Here is a 17,856-nt window from a genome sequence, read left to right as displayed (position 1 = left end):
TAATGCATAATTTGAAAGTGTCTCAAAATGCATCAGTTGTATGAACTTTTTGTATGAAGAGCAACCATCCCGCTTAGAGTGGCATAATCCAAAACAGTAACTTTGATGTCTGAATTTGAGGGAGAATCTAACTATTTTACAGGAAAGTACATGGCCAAAAACTTACTTAAAGTTGGTCTACATATGATTGTCTACGGTTTTTGAACTGAAATTTCTAGCTATCTTGCTAATATGTGTCAAATTTGACGCAAATGTGGCTTTATTTTGACAAGAGCACATGGGGATGTCAAAGGTTATTGTCGCAGTGCATAGTGGGAAGGAAAAGGTTGCGTATTTCCGGGCTGCCAACTTTCCAACACTGCAGCAAGGAAAGCAGCCGCCTGGAATTTACTGTTTTTAGTGCCCGTGGAAGTCGCCACGGTGGCTCAGGCGGGGGGACAGGGCAGTGGAGGGGCTAAACAACGACGTAGGGTCCCAAAAATGTTCAACAAATTTGCATCTATCTTGCAACATGCAGTGGAAGCGGTGAGTGTGCCGAAGCGCATCGAGGGGACGGGTGAATCGAACGTCTCTCTGTCTCTGTCTGTTCTATACAAATTAATATGACTCCTTCTTACTTGTTGACTTCTTGAGATAAACAAATTTTCTCTCACAGAATCTGCACTGGAAAGGCTATCATGCCTTATGACCTTCTCACAATTCAATAATATTTGTGCATTGTTGTCATTTGATGCAAAAACTTTCAAATTCTTGTTATCTTCGTACAATTGCTCTATTTGACTAGTTCAGGTGAGAGGGCACAGCTTTTAAACCTTTCACGATTTCATTATCTATATTGGCGTGAAAAAGTATTACGGTATGTGTGAGGACGACACACCCACTGGTATCCCGGCTCTCATTTAAGTTACCACTTGACTATTTTGTGAAGTATTGGTCTTATATAAGATAGAAAAAACTATAAGTTTTTATGTACATTATAAATGCAGTGTACTATACTTTATCAGAGAATAAAGTCCTTTTCTTAACACTATTTTCAAAACCATGTAGATTGACAACTGGAGTGGTGAACTGGAACCTCGTGTATGTGACACCTCCTTGTTTCCTTCACCATAAATATTTTGAAATCAAACCTCACTTGAAGAAATTGATTCCAAATCACAACATTGAAGAGATGAACCTATGTCTACTAATATGTTTCTATTGATTTCAATTTGTTCTGCTTGCCTTTATTGTTCCGAATTTCTTACGCATGTAGCAATTTGAGCAAAAATCTTTTAGTTTGTCACTTCCAAATCCAATGCATTGTCTATCAATTTGCATTAACCAGAATAGGTCTTGTTCACACATTATAATGGGGCATTAACTGTCATCTTTTGTTAGATTGTCATCTATTGTTAGCTTGTATACCGATTCTTCTTTTATCCTTTTAACTGAATGTTTGCAACCTGCATGTGACCTTTCACACCCAATGGTAGTTGGCATAACACTTGGTTCTCAAAATTTTTGTTAACAACAGTAGTATCTGAGTACAATGAGTAACTTTTATCCAACACAAAGGTATACATGGATCAAATTTTCAACGACCACTCTCGCATCGCGAGTTAACGTTCTGAAGTTATTGGTCCTGAAGAAGGCCACATTGGTCGCTGAAAATTTGATCTGTGTATACCTTTGTGTTTGAACTGGAAGAAAGTTTTTGAATTACTAGCAGCATTTTAAAGCCTTTTTTGTCTCTCTCTCCCCCTTTGACAAAACAAGGCTTAAGTTTTATATGTGGATTGTGATTTATATTTTGTAAAGGTGATGTACTTGATTTTCCAAATACTAGTATATAAAATTGTATTGATGGGTGGGCTTCCATCTTTATATCTATTCTATCTTGTACCCTCAAAGACCAGGTCAGGTTAAGGGACTACCTAGGGTGTCCATATGTTTTCTTCTTCCTCAGAATAGCAAATGTTGAACCTTGAAAATATACAGTTCAACTGTGATCATGCTGACAAATTATGGAATAAGTATCAGCCAACCAAGCATTGTGCTTTGCACAACTTTCCTTACATGCTTGAATATTCCAAATCAAAATTTTGGTCGTCGCAGACTCTTCAGCAGTTTATCCAACAGCCTTAATGCTTCTGCTTGATGAAAAAATAAAAAATCCTTCTGTAAAAAGTGTCATATCAATATCCATCTTGAACAGTTGTGTTGTGTTTCAGCTGGCACCAAACCTCCCCCTCCAGGAGGATTTTGTTTACCACTGGAAATCCATCACTAAGTATTACATAGACAATACCGGTAAGTAATTTCGAGTATCATTCAGGTAGACAATACAACACAGTGAGACAGTGATCAATGAGTTTTGCATAGATAGTACAGCTGACATATGGGTTCTATAGACACTGGTGATCATGTATTGAAGCAGGTATAGGTCATATGTCAAGGCCTATTATATATATGTTTTTCCCTAGTACTGTAGATACATTGTATGCCCATTATAGTAGTTGCATGGACCTCTAACTCTAAGGCTGCTGATAGTTTGTCTTTATTTGTCCTTGTACATGTAAGTTTTGTTATTGTTGATGCTGAATGCATGGGTTCACTCATGTACTTACATATATTCTTGCAAAAAGATAGCATTGTAACAGAATAGAATGATATTAGAATTAAAACCACATGACAAACTATGAGTCACATCCTCCTGTGCTCCAGCATGGCTTTTTGGTATCAGGTTACCACTAGGCAGATGTACTTGACCTTTGCCCCAGACCATAAGAGGCCTACAAATAGATCAAATACTAGTACACAATCCCCTCTTCTCTTGTTTACACCCAAGCTGTCCTTCTGGTAAGAAATAGGACTGTGGTGAATAATGAACTTGACCTTTTCCCTAGATGACAAGCGCCCTGTGGACCAGACCAACATACCATCTCACCTGGAGCAGATGTTGGAGATCCTGATCCAGGAGGAGGAGGAGAGGGGGGAGGCGGGGCCGTGCATGGAGTACCTCATGCAGCACAAACTCCTGGAGACCTTACACACACTGGGCAGGGCAGATGTAAGTTGTAGACATTGTCATTTTTTTTATACATTAATTTTCTACTGTTTATCTGCTTGATAGTTTTTATGTACTTAGAACATAGTTATTGACCATTATCATTTAGCCAGGTGAGGTTGACCCATTATTATCCTGTCCATGTAAAATTCTATGTATAATACCTATTTGTCTGTCAACAGGGCTAGCCATTAGTCCTTGTACTAGCCACAGGCTAGTTGGGCAGCCCTGGCTGTGTGTATTGAACAGTAAAACCAAGAAATGCCAAGATCTCCTTTACATGAATACAAGAATTCACACTTTTTAAAAGAATCTTTATTCCTTTCCTTTTCCAAGTTTTTATAGACAATCTTGAGCTAAAGACTGGCAATGCTGCAAAATTGTTAATTAGAAATTGATGGTTACTTGAAATGAATAATCGCATGGTAATGCGTTGTCAGTTTAACATAAGAGATTTTGTATCACCACTAGCTTCTTTCATATCTTATTGTATCTAAATTTGGAAGCAGATGTTCCAAGTGAATTGCAACCTGTGTTCCTCTCACATAGTGCCCACCTGGAATGAAGCAGGAAGTTTTGGTGTTTTTCACCAAACTCCTGGGGAAAATCCAGCAGCCGATTCTGCCGCATGTCAACGTGCACAGACCAGTCCATGTGAGTTCTGAATTTTACATATACTGGGTTACAGGGGAGGGCACAGTGAATGTGTTCCTTGTCATATAATATAATATTTGTGTATCAATTAAAGAAAAGGGTAAAAGGTGTAATGGGTTATGGTTTGTTGTACCTTGTTACTGACATTTGTATTTTTATCCTCCCCCTCCAGAGGCTGATTCGAGTATGTGGTGAGGTGCAGGCAGCACCAACAGAGAATGAGGAGATCCAGTTTTTATGCACGTTGTGTGCCAAGCTAAAAGACAACCCGTACCTTGTCAACTTCTTCCTACAGGTGCGTTTCTTTCCTTGTATGCCATGGCTGACTTTCCTGTCATGGATCCATGTCCAAATTGCTGGTTTCTTCTCTTGTAGCAAGATAATGGAATATTGATTAAAGTTTTAAACTGATATTTTGCATTCATGCATTTTAGGAATTTGTTTATCTGTAGATCTATGCCCAATCTAATTGTCAGGCTTCTGAACTCCAGGATTTAATCTATAGCCTATTACCATGTGTGTGTCTGGCTGGTTTTCTGGCCAGAAGATTGATCCAACAATGACTGAACAGTACATGCATACAGAATCTTATGACAGTGAAGTTTACAGTCAATTTCTCCTTGTTTTCAGTTCAAATGTTTAATTTTTCAATGCTGAAATAAACATTTTGTGTTTGGTTTCCTTGTCCTCATCCAATCCTTACCATCTTCATTTTTCTATCCTCTCTCTCTCCCCTCTTCTTCTCTCCTTCCTTCCTTTGTACCAGAGAGACTGGTGGGCTCGTACCAGATCTGTAAGTGAAGGGTCAGAGGTCATGATCTTTGTAGCATTGCTCTAGCTTGCTAGCATGCAAAGGAACTGTAAAAATAGAACATAACAAAATTTTTATTTTGTAGTATGTGTGTGTAAGCAGGGAAGTGACCCTGAAACAATTCTTTAACATTCCATCAAAATGAAATCAAGCAAACTATTGTTGTAAGATTGATATTCAGCCTCTGGCTACGAAGAGAGAGTAGTTGGCCCAACCAATCATAACAATGATAATAATAATAATAATAACTTAAGCGTCCATAGTAGCGCTTCCCTTACAGTTACAGCAGAGGACAGGTGAAGTAGTAAAGCTCATACCATCTGAGTCAAATGGCTTGAGTCAGAGCATGTAGGCCTGTAGTAGTCTGGCACCCACATTATTGGTACATGGCAGTGTTGTACTTGTATTGTTAATGTTTCCTTGAACGTGTCTAAACATAGACTGATAGAGATGGCTCTGAAGGATTCAAACTGACCAGATTTCTCTAGCTAGATCATCATCTAGCATTTGAACTTTTTTTTATGTGCACCATTTCTGCCTACTTACCCCTACAATGTGCTTCCATTTTTCTTGCTGTTTGTGGGAGCTTGTATCTGGTTTGAAGGCATGTTGGAGTGTCACAGATTCTAACTTTTGTCCTCTTCATGTCTGTCACTTCTCTGCAAGCACATGCACATTTCCACTGTATCTATTGTGTGTCCGTGCTGCTTGTAGCGTATTTGCCATATGGCACGTCGTGTGTTGTGGTTTTTCAGTAGTGCTTTCCAGCTTGGTGATTGATAACTGTTTCTATTCATGGCTGTTTGGTGGTAGGGTGTGGAACTTACCAAGTACAATAGTGAGGTAAGCCCTCAGCATGCCAACCTTCCTTTATACATGTAGCTGAAGAATCACCCAAGTACCATCCATCTACCAATGCAATTAGATATCTGTCTCTGGACAAGTCCATTGAAAAAATGACGGGTGATTGGTCAACACAGTTTTAACTTAAGGGAAGGTTGTTGACTGCATGAACTATTACTACTCTGTTCCTTTGCATGTCACTCAGTTTCTCAATGCATGATCTAGCAAAGAAAGGTATCATTCTACCTGTTCTCCTACCAAGTTCTTGAAGATCTAGCATGACCTTGAAACAAACTTGTAGCACCATTTTCTTTGCCCCTACTCTCATCTTAGTATGCCTGTGGAAATACTTATAAATGGAAAAGAAAAGTAGAGGGCAGTGCTTCCAGTTTCACCAAAACAGTCTTGCAAAGAGAGATAAATAGCTCTGGAGTATTTACTGGTCTAACTATATTTATGCTAATGCTAATGACTATGCATCAACAGCAGCATTATAAGAAAAAAATAACAATTTCTACAATGCTGCAATGGAACATCTATTTCAATTCATGATAAGAATGATACAGACCTATGGTGTATACTTTTCAAATATTTCATGGTCATATATGCCACAGTTTTTTTTATTCTGATGTAGGATTTGGATGCTGAAGTTTTAATCCTTGTGTTGACATTTTTCTTATTTCCATGGGAACATGTATAGGCCCCACCCAAGAGTGAAAGCACACCATCATCATCACCCAGTAAAGGCTCTGATTCGTCGACAGGCAGTGAGGGGTGCCCGGAATACAACATCATTGACTCATTACTTAGTTTGACACAGAGTCCAGTAAGTTGTGGTGTTTATTACAGTTTGAAAATACAGAGATGTTTCATATCAGCCAATGTGCAGCCAGCTGTCTGCTTAAATATGTTCTTTTACTGACTGTGATTGGTTAAAACATGGATACATGTACAATGTACCTTTGTCCCCATCAGTCAATTTGAATTGTGTTGTATAAGATACTGAACAAAGCTGTAAAAAGTGTTGAGATGTTGCCTGGTTAGTTGGTGTATAAGTAAACACATCTTCACAAAAGACACTGCACATTTCCAGGACAGCAGAATAGCTGTGAAGTCGTGTGAAGGTCTGATGCTATTGGTCAGCCTCCCGGAGCAGGCGGCGGCAGACTGTGCAGTGAAACACACGCGACTGTGTGAGGTGCTGACAGACAGGCTGAGTCTGCTCCACAGGGGTCTGCCTGCCACCATGGAGCCAATTGACATAGAGTCTGTAGAGGCCAAATGGGGGTAATTTCACATTTTCGTCAATGTCAAATACATATAATTCCGCCTTTTCTAGACTTCTTCAAGTTTCAAGCTGCATAGATTAGCATTTATGTGACAAATAGCCATTATAACAATTTGTATGTTTTGCAGCAATTATATGTTTTCTTTCATATCTTTATCTTCCTTTATGGCCTATAAGCATTAGACAAGCAATAAATGGTGAAGAAATACATTAGTTAATATGCGCAGGACAATGTAACAAACTCTACCAATACATATGTGTCCAATATTTTATCATTACATGCCATAGCTAACTGTACTTTTGTTACAGGTTAGATTTTAGTGACAAAGACGACGCCAACCAGTTCCCGGGAAAGCGACAGCTGACGTCCTTCCTGTCATGGCTGGACTACTGTGATCAGCTCATCAAAGAATCACACAAAGTATGACAGATTCTTTTTCTTACCACAGTCTGTCATAGGTGTGGGGCATTTCGAATCATTAGGTGGATGTGTTATTACCTCTGTAATGTACACTACAATAGCTAATGTTTGCATGGTGCTAAGTGTAACTGCAGCTTCCTTTAAAACTACCACTCGAGTTCAAATGTTCAAAGATCATTCTGCCATCACAACAGTCAAACCATCTAGTTTGATGGATTTTATTATGATACATGTAGTACAAATTTCCATGTCTTCATTCCCAGACCATAGGTGCTGCTCTGGCATTTGCTGTCAAAGAGAGATTCTTTGTTCCAGTGTTCGAGCCTCAAATCATGCAGGCGTAAGTCCACCCAGTGTTCTGTCACATTAAGGTAGTAGACTTGGGAATGTCCTTGACAATGATTTTATATGGTAGAGATATAATGTAGTATATTAGACTGCATTCTGGAAGAAGTGTCAAGTCCAGCACAAATGCCAACCTTCTTCGCTTTTCTCATGATCGGGAGCTATGAGATTACAGAATATATACATAGAATAGACGTCCAAGTTTAATTTTGTTAGATACAACATTCATGTATGATACTTTTGATAATTTGAATGCCCGACTTTCAAAATTGACGGACCCTGTTATCTAGTTTAAAGAAGTTCTACATTTTGCCCCCTTGCAGGTCAGAGGTTGGGGCACTCACAGCAACAGCCCTGCTGACCCAGTGTTTGAAGATGGTGACCTCAGAACATCTACTGCATGGTAAACATACTGTAGCAAGGAAAACAACATGTCCCTATAGAACAATACCTAGCCTGACTAGAACTTCACTCCAAGCGGCCGGCCCTACAGTCGCTACCACCTAGGAGGGGGTCATTAACCCCAGCCAGTAAGAGCTTCTGTAAACACAGGCTACAACAATACCCTACATGTTGGAAAAATCTTTTTTTTTACCTTAAAATGATTTCATGGATGTTTTTTTTAATGGGGTAACTTGTATTTATCCTCCAGAGCTGGTGATGTTTTGCCTTGGAGAGTGCCGGGATATGGAGATGCCTGGGGATGCAGCCAGGAGACACAAGCTGAGACACCGTGTCATCGAGAGGTGTGATCACCTGTCTGATGAGGTGAGACATTCTTGGTCGTTGATGGTTTCTTTAAGGTGTCTGCGAAGAACTTACCCCAAAAAGCAGTCACTCAAGCAACTGGATATGATTTTGGAAACTGTCACACATTTCAGACAGTCGTCCGGTGTCTTTTGTCAGTGACACTGGATACATTTTGTTGGAGATAGCTTTGATGTCCTGGCTGTGAATTGATGTGCAAAAGAGATCTAGTTGGAGAAGAACATACCTTCAAGGTTTATTTTCCGCAATGCTGGATAGATTTGTATGACCCTCCAAGATATAGGACCAGTGGCTCACAAAGCCTAACCAGAAAGCTTTGCACTGGGATTTAGACACTGTAAATTTTGATCAAGAAGTAGAATTGATAAACTCAGCATCTCCATATTTTCTTCAGTCCATGGGAACCACTTCTACTGTAGAAATACTAATTATCACTTCGCTGTGTTCCAGTTGACTCTGGTGTCCTTGAGGTTATTTGAAGTCCTCCTACAAAAGCCCCATGAACATGTGACGCACACTCTGATCCTAGCAAACCTGGAGGAGAGAGGGTACTACGACATCAGGAAAGAAGATGTCAGTCAATCCAGTAGCCATGACAACAGTCTCAATGTCAGTAAAGACAGCAACCCTGAGAGCCAAGAGCCTACTAGTGACTCTGTTAACCACGATCAAAGTTCTGATCTTGTTAGTGAAAGTGGTAACCAAGGAAATCAAGACGTTAGTCAAAACAGTCAAGAGGACAGCCAAGATGCCAATCAGACTAGTAGTCATGACGACCAGGAACATGTGGCAAATGGACTGTCCACATCGCCTCCGACTACGCCAACTCCCTTGACACCCACCTCGCCTACCACACCTAAGGAGGAGTAAGTAATATAGTAATCGGCATTCTGAATATTCAAAATATCTAAGTTTTCCTCAGAGCTTATGCAAGAATTTCCATGTTACGTTTGCTAATTTTAGTAAATGATGATATTATTGTAACTTGCAGAATGAATGAGGGGTTGCTCAGGATTGTAGTTAAAACATTGCCTAGCCATGTCAGTCTGACCTTTTGTGACCTTTTGTGACTTGCATTCATGCTTCCTTCCATGTAAATCCCTCATGTATCATGGAGTTTCTGGAGGTGAGGCTCATGTGTTGCACGCACCACGCATCTCATCTGCCACCATTATACTTTTGCACCTCTTTACTACATGTGTATTACTTTGCAAGTCTGTTTTCAGTGCACCCAACTAACTTTCAGGAGATGGTGATCCTTCACCCTTTACCTTTGACCTGAGCCAGTAGCACCATTTTGCCTTCCATTTTGGCCTGTGTGCCATTGTACCTACTATGAATGCTTGAACAGTTTAACCATTCAAGTTCCTGGGTAGTAAATTACCCAGGATTTTTTTTTGTCGAAAGCCTCTGATTAGACCTTTTCACCCTGACTTCTTTGACCTTGATGTTTCACATTGTCACCTGTTGCTGTAGTGACATTGAGGACTGGTTGAATGAGGAAAAGTGGTCTCCACAGAAGGACTCCCCGACAAAGGACAAGGACGGGTCTCCGGTACACAAGGTCGTCAACAGGTAAGGCTACTTCATCTGTGACCTGCCCTTAACGTATGTAAGAATACACTGCATGTATATTGTCCTTCTCCACTACTCTCTGTTCACTGTCATTTGTTGGTCTAAAGTACTCTAACTCATGACTTCTCGATCCCCTATTTCCATAGCTTCCTGTTCCTGGTTCCAGATGAGATCAAGTCCTCGTCACAAGTAGAAGGGACAGGATACGACATGTACCTCAGGGACGCACACAGACAGGTAGGTGTACAGGACTCACAGATTCAGGTTTAGATAGCAATTTTTGGCCCCAATTTTTGTCTGCCCTGTACCTTCCAGGTTGAGATGATCTTAAACAAATAGAAATTTCAGGTTTAAAGTTCTTTCCTGTTAAACTGATGCAACTCTGCCCCCTGTAGTTCAGAGAGTGCTGCATCAGCTCCATCAACTGGGATTGGCCGAGTGTCGTCAAACCCCTGCCTAAATGTCGCACTGACATCCACTTCTATGAAGGGTCTCTCCTCAAGGTGTTATTTGACAAGTTGTCCAGAGTCTTGGACCAGGTGAGACTTTGTGATGTTTGGTACCATTAACTGTATTTCTCAGTGCCATTGACTTTTGCATGCCCCTTACTGTCCCTAGAACAATATGGAACATGAAAGTCTGTCTAGACATTCTACCACCAAAAGAAGTTGAATTTGTGTCACCTCCTGTATAAGTTTTGAAAACAGTTGATGTATACAATGAAATTGTTTGTTCCCCTCCCCCAGCCATACGATGTGAACCTACAGGTGACGTCAGTCCTGTCCAAGCTGGCCCTGCTGCCCCACCCACACCTGCATGAGTACATGCTGGACCCCTGTATCCCCCTCACCCCGGGGGTCAGGTCACTACATTCTGTTCTCAAAAGGGTAAGTACTGACCTTTCACCCCTGATGTCCTGGTGGGTAAGTTTGACTCATCAATGAGACAGTTCCAACCTTTTAACCTTCTCATTTCATCAATTCCTTCGTCTACATCACATCAGATGAGTTTTCTCCACCTGTCACGGTTTTTTGTTTTCCTTAAATGTTGCACTTAGTGTCATCTCTGTCCATTATCCACCCTGATATTATCCACCCATACATTGTTTTGAGGTCATGTGCTTATCTTTTACATTTTTAATCTGTTCAATCTGTATTTAACCTGGCAAATATTGAACATTATCAGCCACTCTATTGGGGCATTATAGAAAGCATCACTGATTTTTCTCCTCTGTGGGTCAGGTTACCCATGTTAGTGTGATAGCCTTTGGTCTCTGTAGTCTGCTGACTACAAGACGTTGTCCCCCAGGTGGCAGCTGACCTGATGTTGCGAGCCCAGAGGATCCCAGACTTTAACAGGAAACTGGTCATGGTCAGGCAGCAGCTGATGGGAATGGCACCGGCCGAAAAGTAAGTCATGTTAGAAGATACAATTTAGCCCCACAGTATGTAAACATCTTCAGTTAGCTTGTCTGTAGATTGCCTGATGTGTAAATAAAGGCAATATGGTCACTGTTATAAAGTCATTGATCTTGTTCATTTTCTGTAATTAGATCAATTGGAATCGTATGAAAGTGAAGTATCTGTACACTGGCAACTTTGTGAAACTTGAACAAGTTTTTGAAACGTTTCCATCTCTTCCCCAGTGTGGACCACAGGACCCTGCTGGAGGGCGCTATTGTCCTGGAGGAGTTTTGTAAAGAGCTAGCCGCTATCGCCTTTGTCAAGCACCATGCAACATCCTCGCAACACTTCCTACAGAAGTAGTTTCAGCTGGGCAGTTCAAGTTTGCAACTTTTTGCACACCTCTTTTACTTCTCTGTAGTCTTAAGAAATAAAAGAGGGGAAAAAGCAGTTATAGTAATATCATTGGAAGCTAACGGTACATCTCGTTTTTAGTTTTAACCAACAATTTTAAGTTAGATATGCAGGGCTTAGGTGTGATAAATTGTTCAAAATATTCCAAAACATGGTCATACCGGTATATTGAAACAGATACAGTAGTAAATAAGGTGATGGCATTTCTATTTGTTTGAGACATGAGACAGTTTCTGGATAAATGCAATTTTTCAAAACATTACATTTAGTTTTCTCAACACGATAGACCCGTAAAATAATGGTGCTAGTGATAAAGGACTGAAAGCAGTGAAAACTGGGTGGTGTGAAAACCCTGTAGGATACATCAGCACTTCTAGGGCTAAAGAATGTTTTAAGAATGATTATGAAAATTCAAGACAAAGGTAATTCTTGCACCTTACTGCACTGATGCTGTGTTGACACCACTAAATATTTCCTTAGTCTCAGGCAGACACAAGTATTTTATATTAAAGAAGTCTATTTTTCAGTTAAATCATTCTTTCAGAGTTTGAGCTAGTCTGGCGAATTTCATTTTCTATCCATACAAAGTCTGTCAGTACTTTTTAGTATCATGCATGGGAATTCCTATTGATGTCAATAATGATACCGACATACCAGGCTATTTGTCATACGTTACGTCTGAAAGAACTGTCAGGTGTCAGCAGTGTCATTGAAGATCGAGGTGTGAGTTTTGAGTATCATGGTATTACGCTATGTACTACCTACACACCTACCTGGCCTAGCATGGTCTGACTCCAAAATTAACCTTATGCCACATTATTTAAGGCCATGTCTTTTTGTGTATATAGTTATTATGGTACAAAAAATTTTAAAACAGTTAAATGCATAAGAATGGACTAGTTGGAATACAGGTAGTTGGGCCAATCTGATTGAGATTTGCCATTATCTTTTTTTTTTCTATTAGTATCTTATGTGTTTAATCTGTTTATTATATGTCAGTTAGAGTTCTTGCGCTTATTCTTCATTCAATCTATATCATGTATATACAAAATATCAATATTTGATTTGCAGCAGGTTTTTGTAAACATCCTTTTTTAGTCCAGCTTCAAGTTTAACCAGCTCCCAGCTGTAAGTGCATTCATATTCATGCATCAAATATAGATCTGCATTGATTACAGTGGACATCAGCAAGGGGAGGGTTAACTATAGCTGCTTGTGAGTAATTTTGTGTGCAATATAAAAGTGTTACTGTAATTTTACAAGTTGATACCCCTGCACACTTCTCCAGCAAAAACTTAGTATGAAGAAACATGTTATGTACAATCTCGTCCAATCTGAGACTAAAATTGACAATGTCCATGCTTCTGCAGAAAAACCCAAACAGCAAAAATACTGTAGAATAGAATGTAACTAGCATTTTCCAGAGTTTGGTTTTCTCCCAAAATTGTACCCTTGCCAAACAAAGTTTTAGAAACGTTTGCCTATATAAAATTGTCACCTTGCCAAAATTACATACAAAATCAAAGCATTTCAGGATAGAACATCAGCTACTTGTGCTTACTTCTACTTGTTCACCTAACTTCAAGAGTATTCCTTTGTCTATTTTACATTTTGAGATTAGAATAGCGCAGGTTGATGTTAAATAAACCATTGTAGTTGTTGTGAATAGAAACTTTTGGTGCAGTGCAAATACTGTACAACTGTCCATGTTTAAAAATATATATGTAACTTGATAAGAAATAGTTAATCCTTTGCTCAGTATTTTTTGGAAAAATTGACCCAATGTTCCCCTTTCATGTACATAAACATATGGTTTCTTGCCACTTTGAAGACCTTTAAAATTAAAGGAAGGATTTTACCCTAGAAACATATACACTGTACACTTTCTGCAATTGTTTAATCAAACATTTAGGAACTTTGGTAAGCTTAGATATTATCATCAGCACAGAGACCAAGAACTTCTTACAACTTATTTATTCTCATGGACTTCAAATAAAGCTAATTTTAAGTACTCGGAACTTGTATGCTTCACTTTTTTGCTCGATAGAAAACTTGACATCACGACTATGGAATGAGAGCTATGGTACAGTAATCGGGACTAAACAACATAAACACTATGCCTATCAAGACTATTTCAAACTAATTTTACGAAGTTTGGAAAAACAAAAATATAATCCATAGCATAGCAAAGAAAAAACTAAATTCATCTAATGTGCTTTATACATTTCTACTCTATTAAAAACCAAACATGTACAGATTTCATTAAACGATGTCAACATTGCACATTTAGCAACTGCATTTAATACAAAGCACATTCACATGTTAAGTTTACAAGTTATCTTTCTCTCTGATGCAGTATCCTATTCTAGACGCAGTACTGTGATAACGTATCCATAACGCTGCTCTACTGCTGCAGTTTCACGTGCTGCAGGGTCTTACTGCAGCAGCACATGTACCCATTATAATGTCTCCTCTGCAGTGCCATACTTCAGCTGCAGGGATCTTCTGCAGTAGTTCCAGTACTCTTTGCGGATTGTGTCTTCCTCTTGAGCAAGCTGATTACACAACTGGGAAGAAGAGAGAAATAGAGTGTTTAATATTTTATAACTGAACAATCAAGCTCTGGCAGGTACCTCCATAGGTAGTATGGAGTTTACTTCAGTATATATTATCTCCCTATTTATGTACAAATATAGACTGAGGTTATTTTCATAAATGTTGCAGTTCCATCTGCATACTACATGTAGTATATTGAGGTACCGGGGTATCTGTTGTATCCTGACCTGTACAGCCTTATCTAGGTTGTCTTCTTTGACCCCTGACCCTGTCTCTAACATCTCCTCATGGCAGTCCAGTAGGAAGGCCAGCAGGTACGGGGTGTGCACCCCTGACGCACGCAGCTCCTGACAGGTGTCCATCAGCTTTGGGTAGGAGCTGATCTCTGCACCAGCCGCCATCAGGATCCTGATGTAAACATCAACATAACAGCAGGATGAACATGTGTGAGCAGCAAAATTCTTCACGCCTGCCATAATGTCATTAGTATTACGAAAACAGCAGGATCAGTTAAGTCATAGCAGATGCTTAACAGGGTTTCTCACAGTCACAGGGTGTATCATGTGTCCTTACCCTTTCAGATAGTTCCAGGCACTCTCATTATTTGGAGCTCTCTTGATCATCTGAATTGTGTAACTGGAAGAACAGATAAAATGATGTGACTATAAGCACTTCAATACAACTTGTGAGCTGCAATGAAGAGGATAGATTTGCCAAGAGAATAACTGAACCTTCTATATATATATACTTGGTAAATGGTTGAACCCATGCCATACCTTTATTGTTGACAAAAAAAAAAAGCAAACGTCCCTACCTGACCTCCATGTCCAGAAGCTCTGGAGTTATGCCAGTGGAGTTATTGATGACATAGAAGCGCTGGTTCCAAGCTGAATTGTTCCGAAGATCTTCACAGAGAAGGTTGTTTACAAAATCCAGCTCTCCATCCCACAGTTTAAACTCCTACACAAACATGTAAAATGAATTGTTTCCGTTCATTCTAGTGACGCTGAAGAAGAGTGATGGCTGTCAATCAACATGTCCAGAGGTAAATCTCTGTTTTTGTAGTTGTAGAGGTTGAATTATATTTGTATAATATTAAGTGGTGTTCTTCTGTAACAGCAGAGAGTGTCAGTAATGTAAAATAACAACCCAGAAGAATGAAAGTACAGAAAAAAAGTTCATCTCTGCTGACCCTAATGCACCACTGTCTGTGCTGCCAGCAGTGATAGTTTTTGGCATCCATGTTGAGAATCTCCTCGGTAAACTGCATCTCCTTGGAGGCATCCTTCAGCCACTCTACCAGTACCCGCCTGTGGTGCCTGTGGAAACAGCAAGGGGGTGTCCTTCCCATCAAATGCATCTCATCATTGATAGCAAGCAAAGACGTTATTCTATTGAATGAAAATCTATGACTGTCTTGTTGCATTTTATGGGTCTATGTAATTCTATTCATGCACCAACCACTGGAAGAATAGCTTGAACTTGCTTGTGAGCTACTGCTAGCTGTAGACTGAAATTAATTTAGTTAAGCCCAAAGTAAGTCAAACAGCAGAAGATGTGATCTATGGACTGACCAGACTTGGTAGTTCTTAGGTTGGTCCTCGATGACATCCTTGACAAACTTCATCTCCTCCCACAGGTCTTTCTTCAGATCCTGCAGCAGCAGTCTTCTGTAGTGCCTGGAGGAAAGCCATGGGATAAAACATGTCATTTACCCAGAACCCCAACAGTCTCAGCTACATGCCATGAAGCAAGGTGCAACCTGTTGTGTATGGTACAGGAATTCAGCCATGCTTTTCTGCCGTTTCAAATGCAAAAATATCACAATGTGATCCATTTGAACTAAAGGTAAAATGTACATGTATAACCATAAGATAATTACCCTACCATACAGTGTAGTTGGCAGCGTTGAGGCCGATGGCATCCTTGGTTAGGCTGAAGGCTCGCTCACTGCGCTCGTCTGCCTTCAGGACAGCACGGAAGTAGTCAAACACATCTTTGACTGGAACAAACAAACAGACAAGAATCAGAATCTAATCATACATAATAATACAGACATTGAATGGAAAAAATGTCCCAAATAAGTCTGGATGAAAATGTAGACTGTACACAGAATATGAAAACTTATGTCAAATACACTAAATGGTGTTTTTACTGAATCAAAACATATTTTTTAACAGTAGAGTTGTTCAAAATCAGGACGTCTTGTTATTCTATAAGACAGTGTACCAACAAATAATAGTATACAATGTACAGTAACAGTATACTTTTCACTATAGTGGAATTCTTTGAGTTTGTGGGAAATGTCTGCTACAACTGGATATAAAACACGATCAATCCTTACATCTGTCGGAGTACGCTATCTGCACCACGGGGTGAGGTCCTTCCTCCTGCGGGACCGGAGTCACATCCTTCCACTCCTCGCGATCCCTGCAAACAAAACATCATCACATCTTACCAGCTGGGGAAGACAGAGTACAAACTTCTGCAGTGCCAATTTGTTTCCTGCATCTGAAACAAAGCTATGGGTACCTGGGGACATGCCTATCATGTGATGGTGATTTCAGATTTCTGCAAATCCATCAGTTCTATTTTAAGATGAAGATTATAAAGATATGTAACTTCTTTAAACAACCTTAACATAAATGTTAAAAATTGATTTTAGTCAATCACAACTATTTGAATACTTAACCAATTGTATTGCATTGCATTGCATTGTATATGACTAGCACTTGAAAGCTAGATGCTTAGCAGACTTATGTTCATGCATAGGCCTGTTTAGCCACAGCCAAAGTCGTAGGGCTGACATCATATATAGCAGACTGGGTCAGGTAAAACAGCCCTAAGCCAACCAGAGGAGAATGGTGACCAAGTTATGTTATTGCATTTGTTATGATCATATATTTAAGGGTTAAGCACCAGCGCTATATGTAACGTTACTTATGTGAGCAGATCGTGGGAAAAAAGTGGTAAAAGTTCCCTTGATCGTATGTCCATAATTTGTTAGATAGCGAGCGTTATGTGTTATATGATTGGAAAACCTAGCAAATTTGCCTTTAAAATGATTGTTATCATGACGCTTTTTTGCAACATTCAGCACGAATGATTTCGTTGGTGGGTCGAAGAAAAGTGCTAAAATTTCCTCGCCAACGTCAGGTGCTGGGAATGACGTTAATCTGCCAGAAAATTTATTTATTTATTTGCGACTTCAGCTCTCGTGTTCAAGACAAAAATGTATGATCGCTGTGTGAAAATGATACATAGTGCATAATTGATGAAGTTACAACGGAGAAACGATTGATAGAATTCATATTCCCGAACTTTTTGTGCTGAGTGTGCTTGGCAAAACATGTTTCGAAAACGGAAAGGCTAAATTTATGGGAGGGGGGCACCAGCGAATACAAGTCTAAAGCAACAAACATACGACTACAGAACGCTAACCTCTGGTAATATCGAAAGAAACATATAGCTAACACACTGAAGGGTAAACATAGTCAATACTTTGGAAACGAACCTGTAAAACACATAATTTTCTTCATTTTCATCAGAACTGTAGACATCGTCAGCCATCTTGAGGATAGTCTACTGTTTATTATTCATGGGGATGATTCGCTTTTATTTTTCTGCACAAAGTGAAATTGATACTCAATTAGAGTATACTTTTGAAACACATTATGACTAGTTCTATTAAAATCATGTAAGTTATATGCGTCAAAATGGTTTTATGGA

At 39.5% G+C, this 17,856-nt stretch overlaps 2 protein-coding genes across 6 annotated transcripts; one reads left to right on the top strand and one right to left on the bottom strand.

The window, feature by feature from the left end:
- The first annotated feature begins 310 nt into the window (after positions 1–310).
- On the top strand, positions 311–13,580 carry LOC118412949 (protein FAM160B1-like). 5 transcript variants are annotated; one of them, XM_035816020.1, is made up of 21 exons: positions 311–525; positions 1,048–1,080; positions 2,214–2,292; positions 2,889–3,052; positions 3,599–3,703; positions 3,876–3,998; positions 4,470–4,496; positions 5,328–5,357; positions 6,058–6,183; positions 6,451–6,644; positions 6,955–7,066; positions 7,330–7,406; positions 7,735–7,814; positions 8,064–8,179; positions 8,630–9,045; positions 9,656–9,754; positions 9,901–9,991; positions 10,150–10,293; positions 10,501–10,641; positions 11,063–11,163; positions 11,400–13,580. In XM_035816020.1, exons 1-21 carry the CDS (start codon positions 481–483, stop codon positions 11,518–11,520), a joined length of 2,424 nt encoding a protein of 807 aa, XP_035671913.1. In that variant the 5' UTR covers positions 311–480; the 3' UTR covers positions 11,521–13,580. The 5 variants fall into 5 exon arrangements, with proteins under 5 accessions (XP_035671913.1, XP_035671916.1, XP_035671914.1 ...); XM_035816023.1 differs by lacking the exon at positions 1,048–1,080; XM_035816021.1 differs by lacking the exon at positions 4,470–4,496.
- LOC118412954 (protein farnesyltransferase/geranylgeranyltransferase type-1 subunit alpha-like) lies at positions 13,531–17,809 on the bottom strand. The gene is made up of 9 exons (XM_035816030.1): positions 17,642–17,809; positions 16,472–16,557; positions 16,015–16,129; positions 15,702–15,806; positions 15,320–15,446; positions 14,942–15,087; positions 14,701–14,763; positions 14,355–14,535; positions 13,531–14,138 (listed from the first exon to the last, which is right to left on the bottom strand). Exons 1-9 carry the CDS (start codon positions 17,695–17,697, stop codon positions 14,031–14,033), a joined length of 987 nt encoding a protein of 328 aa, XP_035671923.1. The 5' UTR covers positions 17,698–17,809; the 3' UTR covers positions 13,531–14,030.
- Positions 17,810–17,856: the final 47 nt, after the last annotated feature.

This window comes from Branchiostoma floridae, chromosome 4 (genome assembly GCF_000003815.2).
Source record: "Branchiostoma floridae strain S238N-H82 chromosome 4, Bfl_VNyyK, whole genome shotgun sequence".
NCBI classification, from domain to species: domain Eukaryota; kingdom Metazoa; phylum Chordata; class Leptocardii; order Amphioxiformes; family Branchiostomatidae; genus Branchiostoma; species Branchiostoma floridae.
The sequence above is the reverse complement of the archived record's forward strand: the minus strand, read 5'-3'. Positions and strand labels throughout refer to the sequence as shown.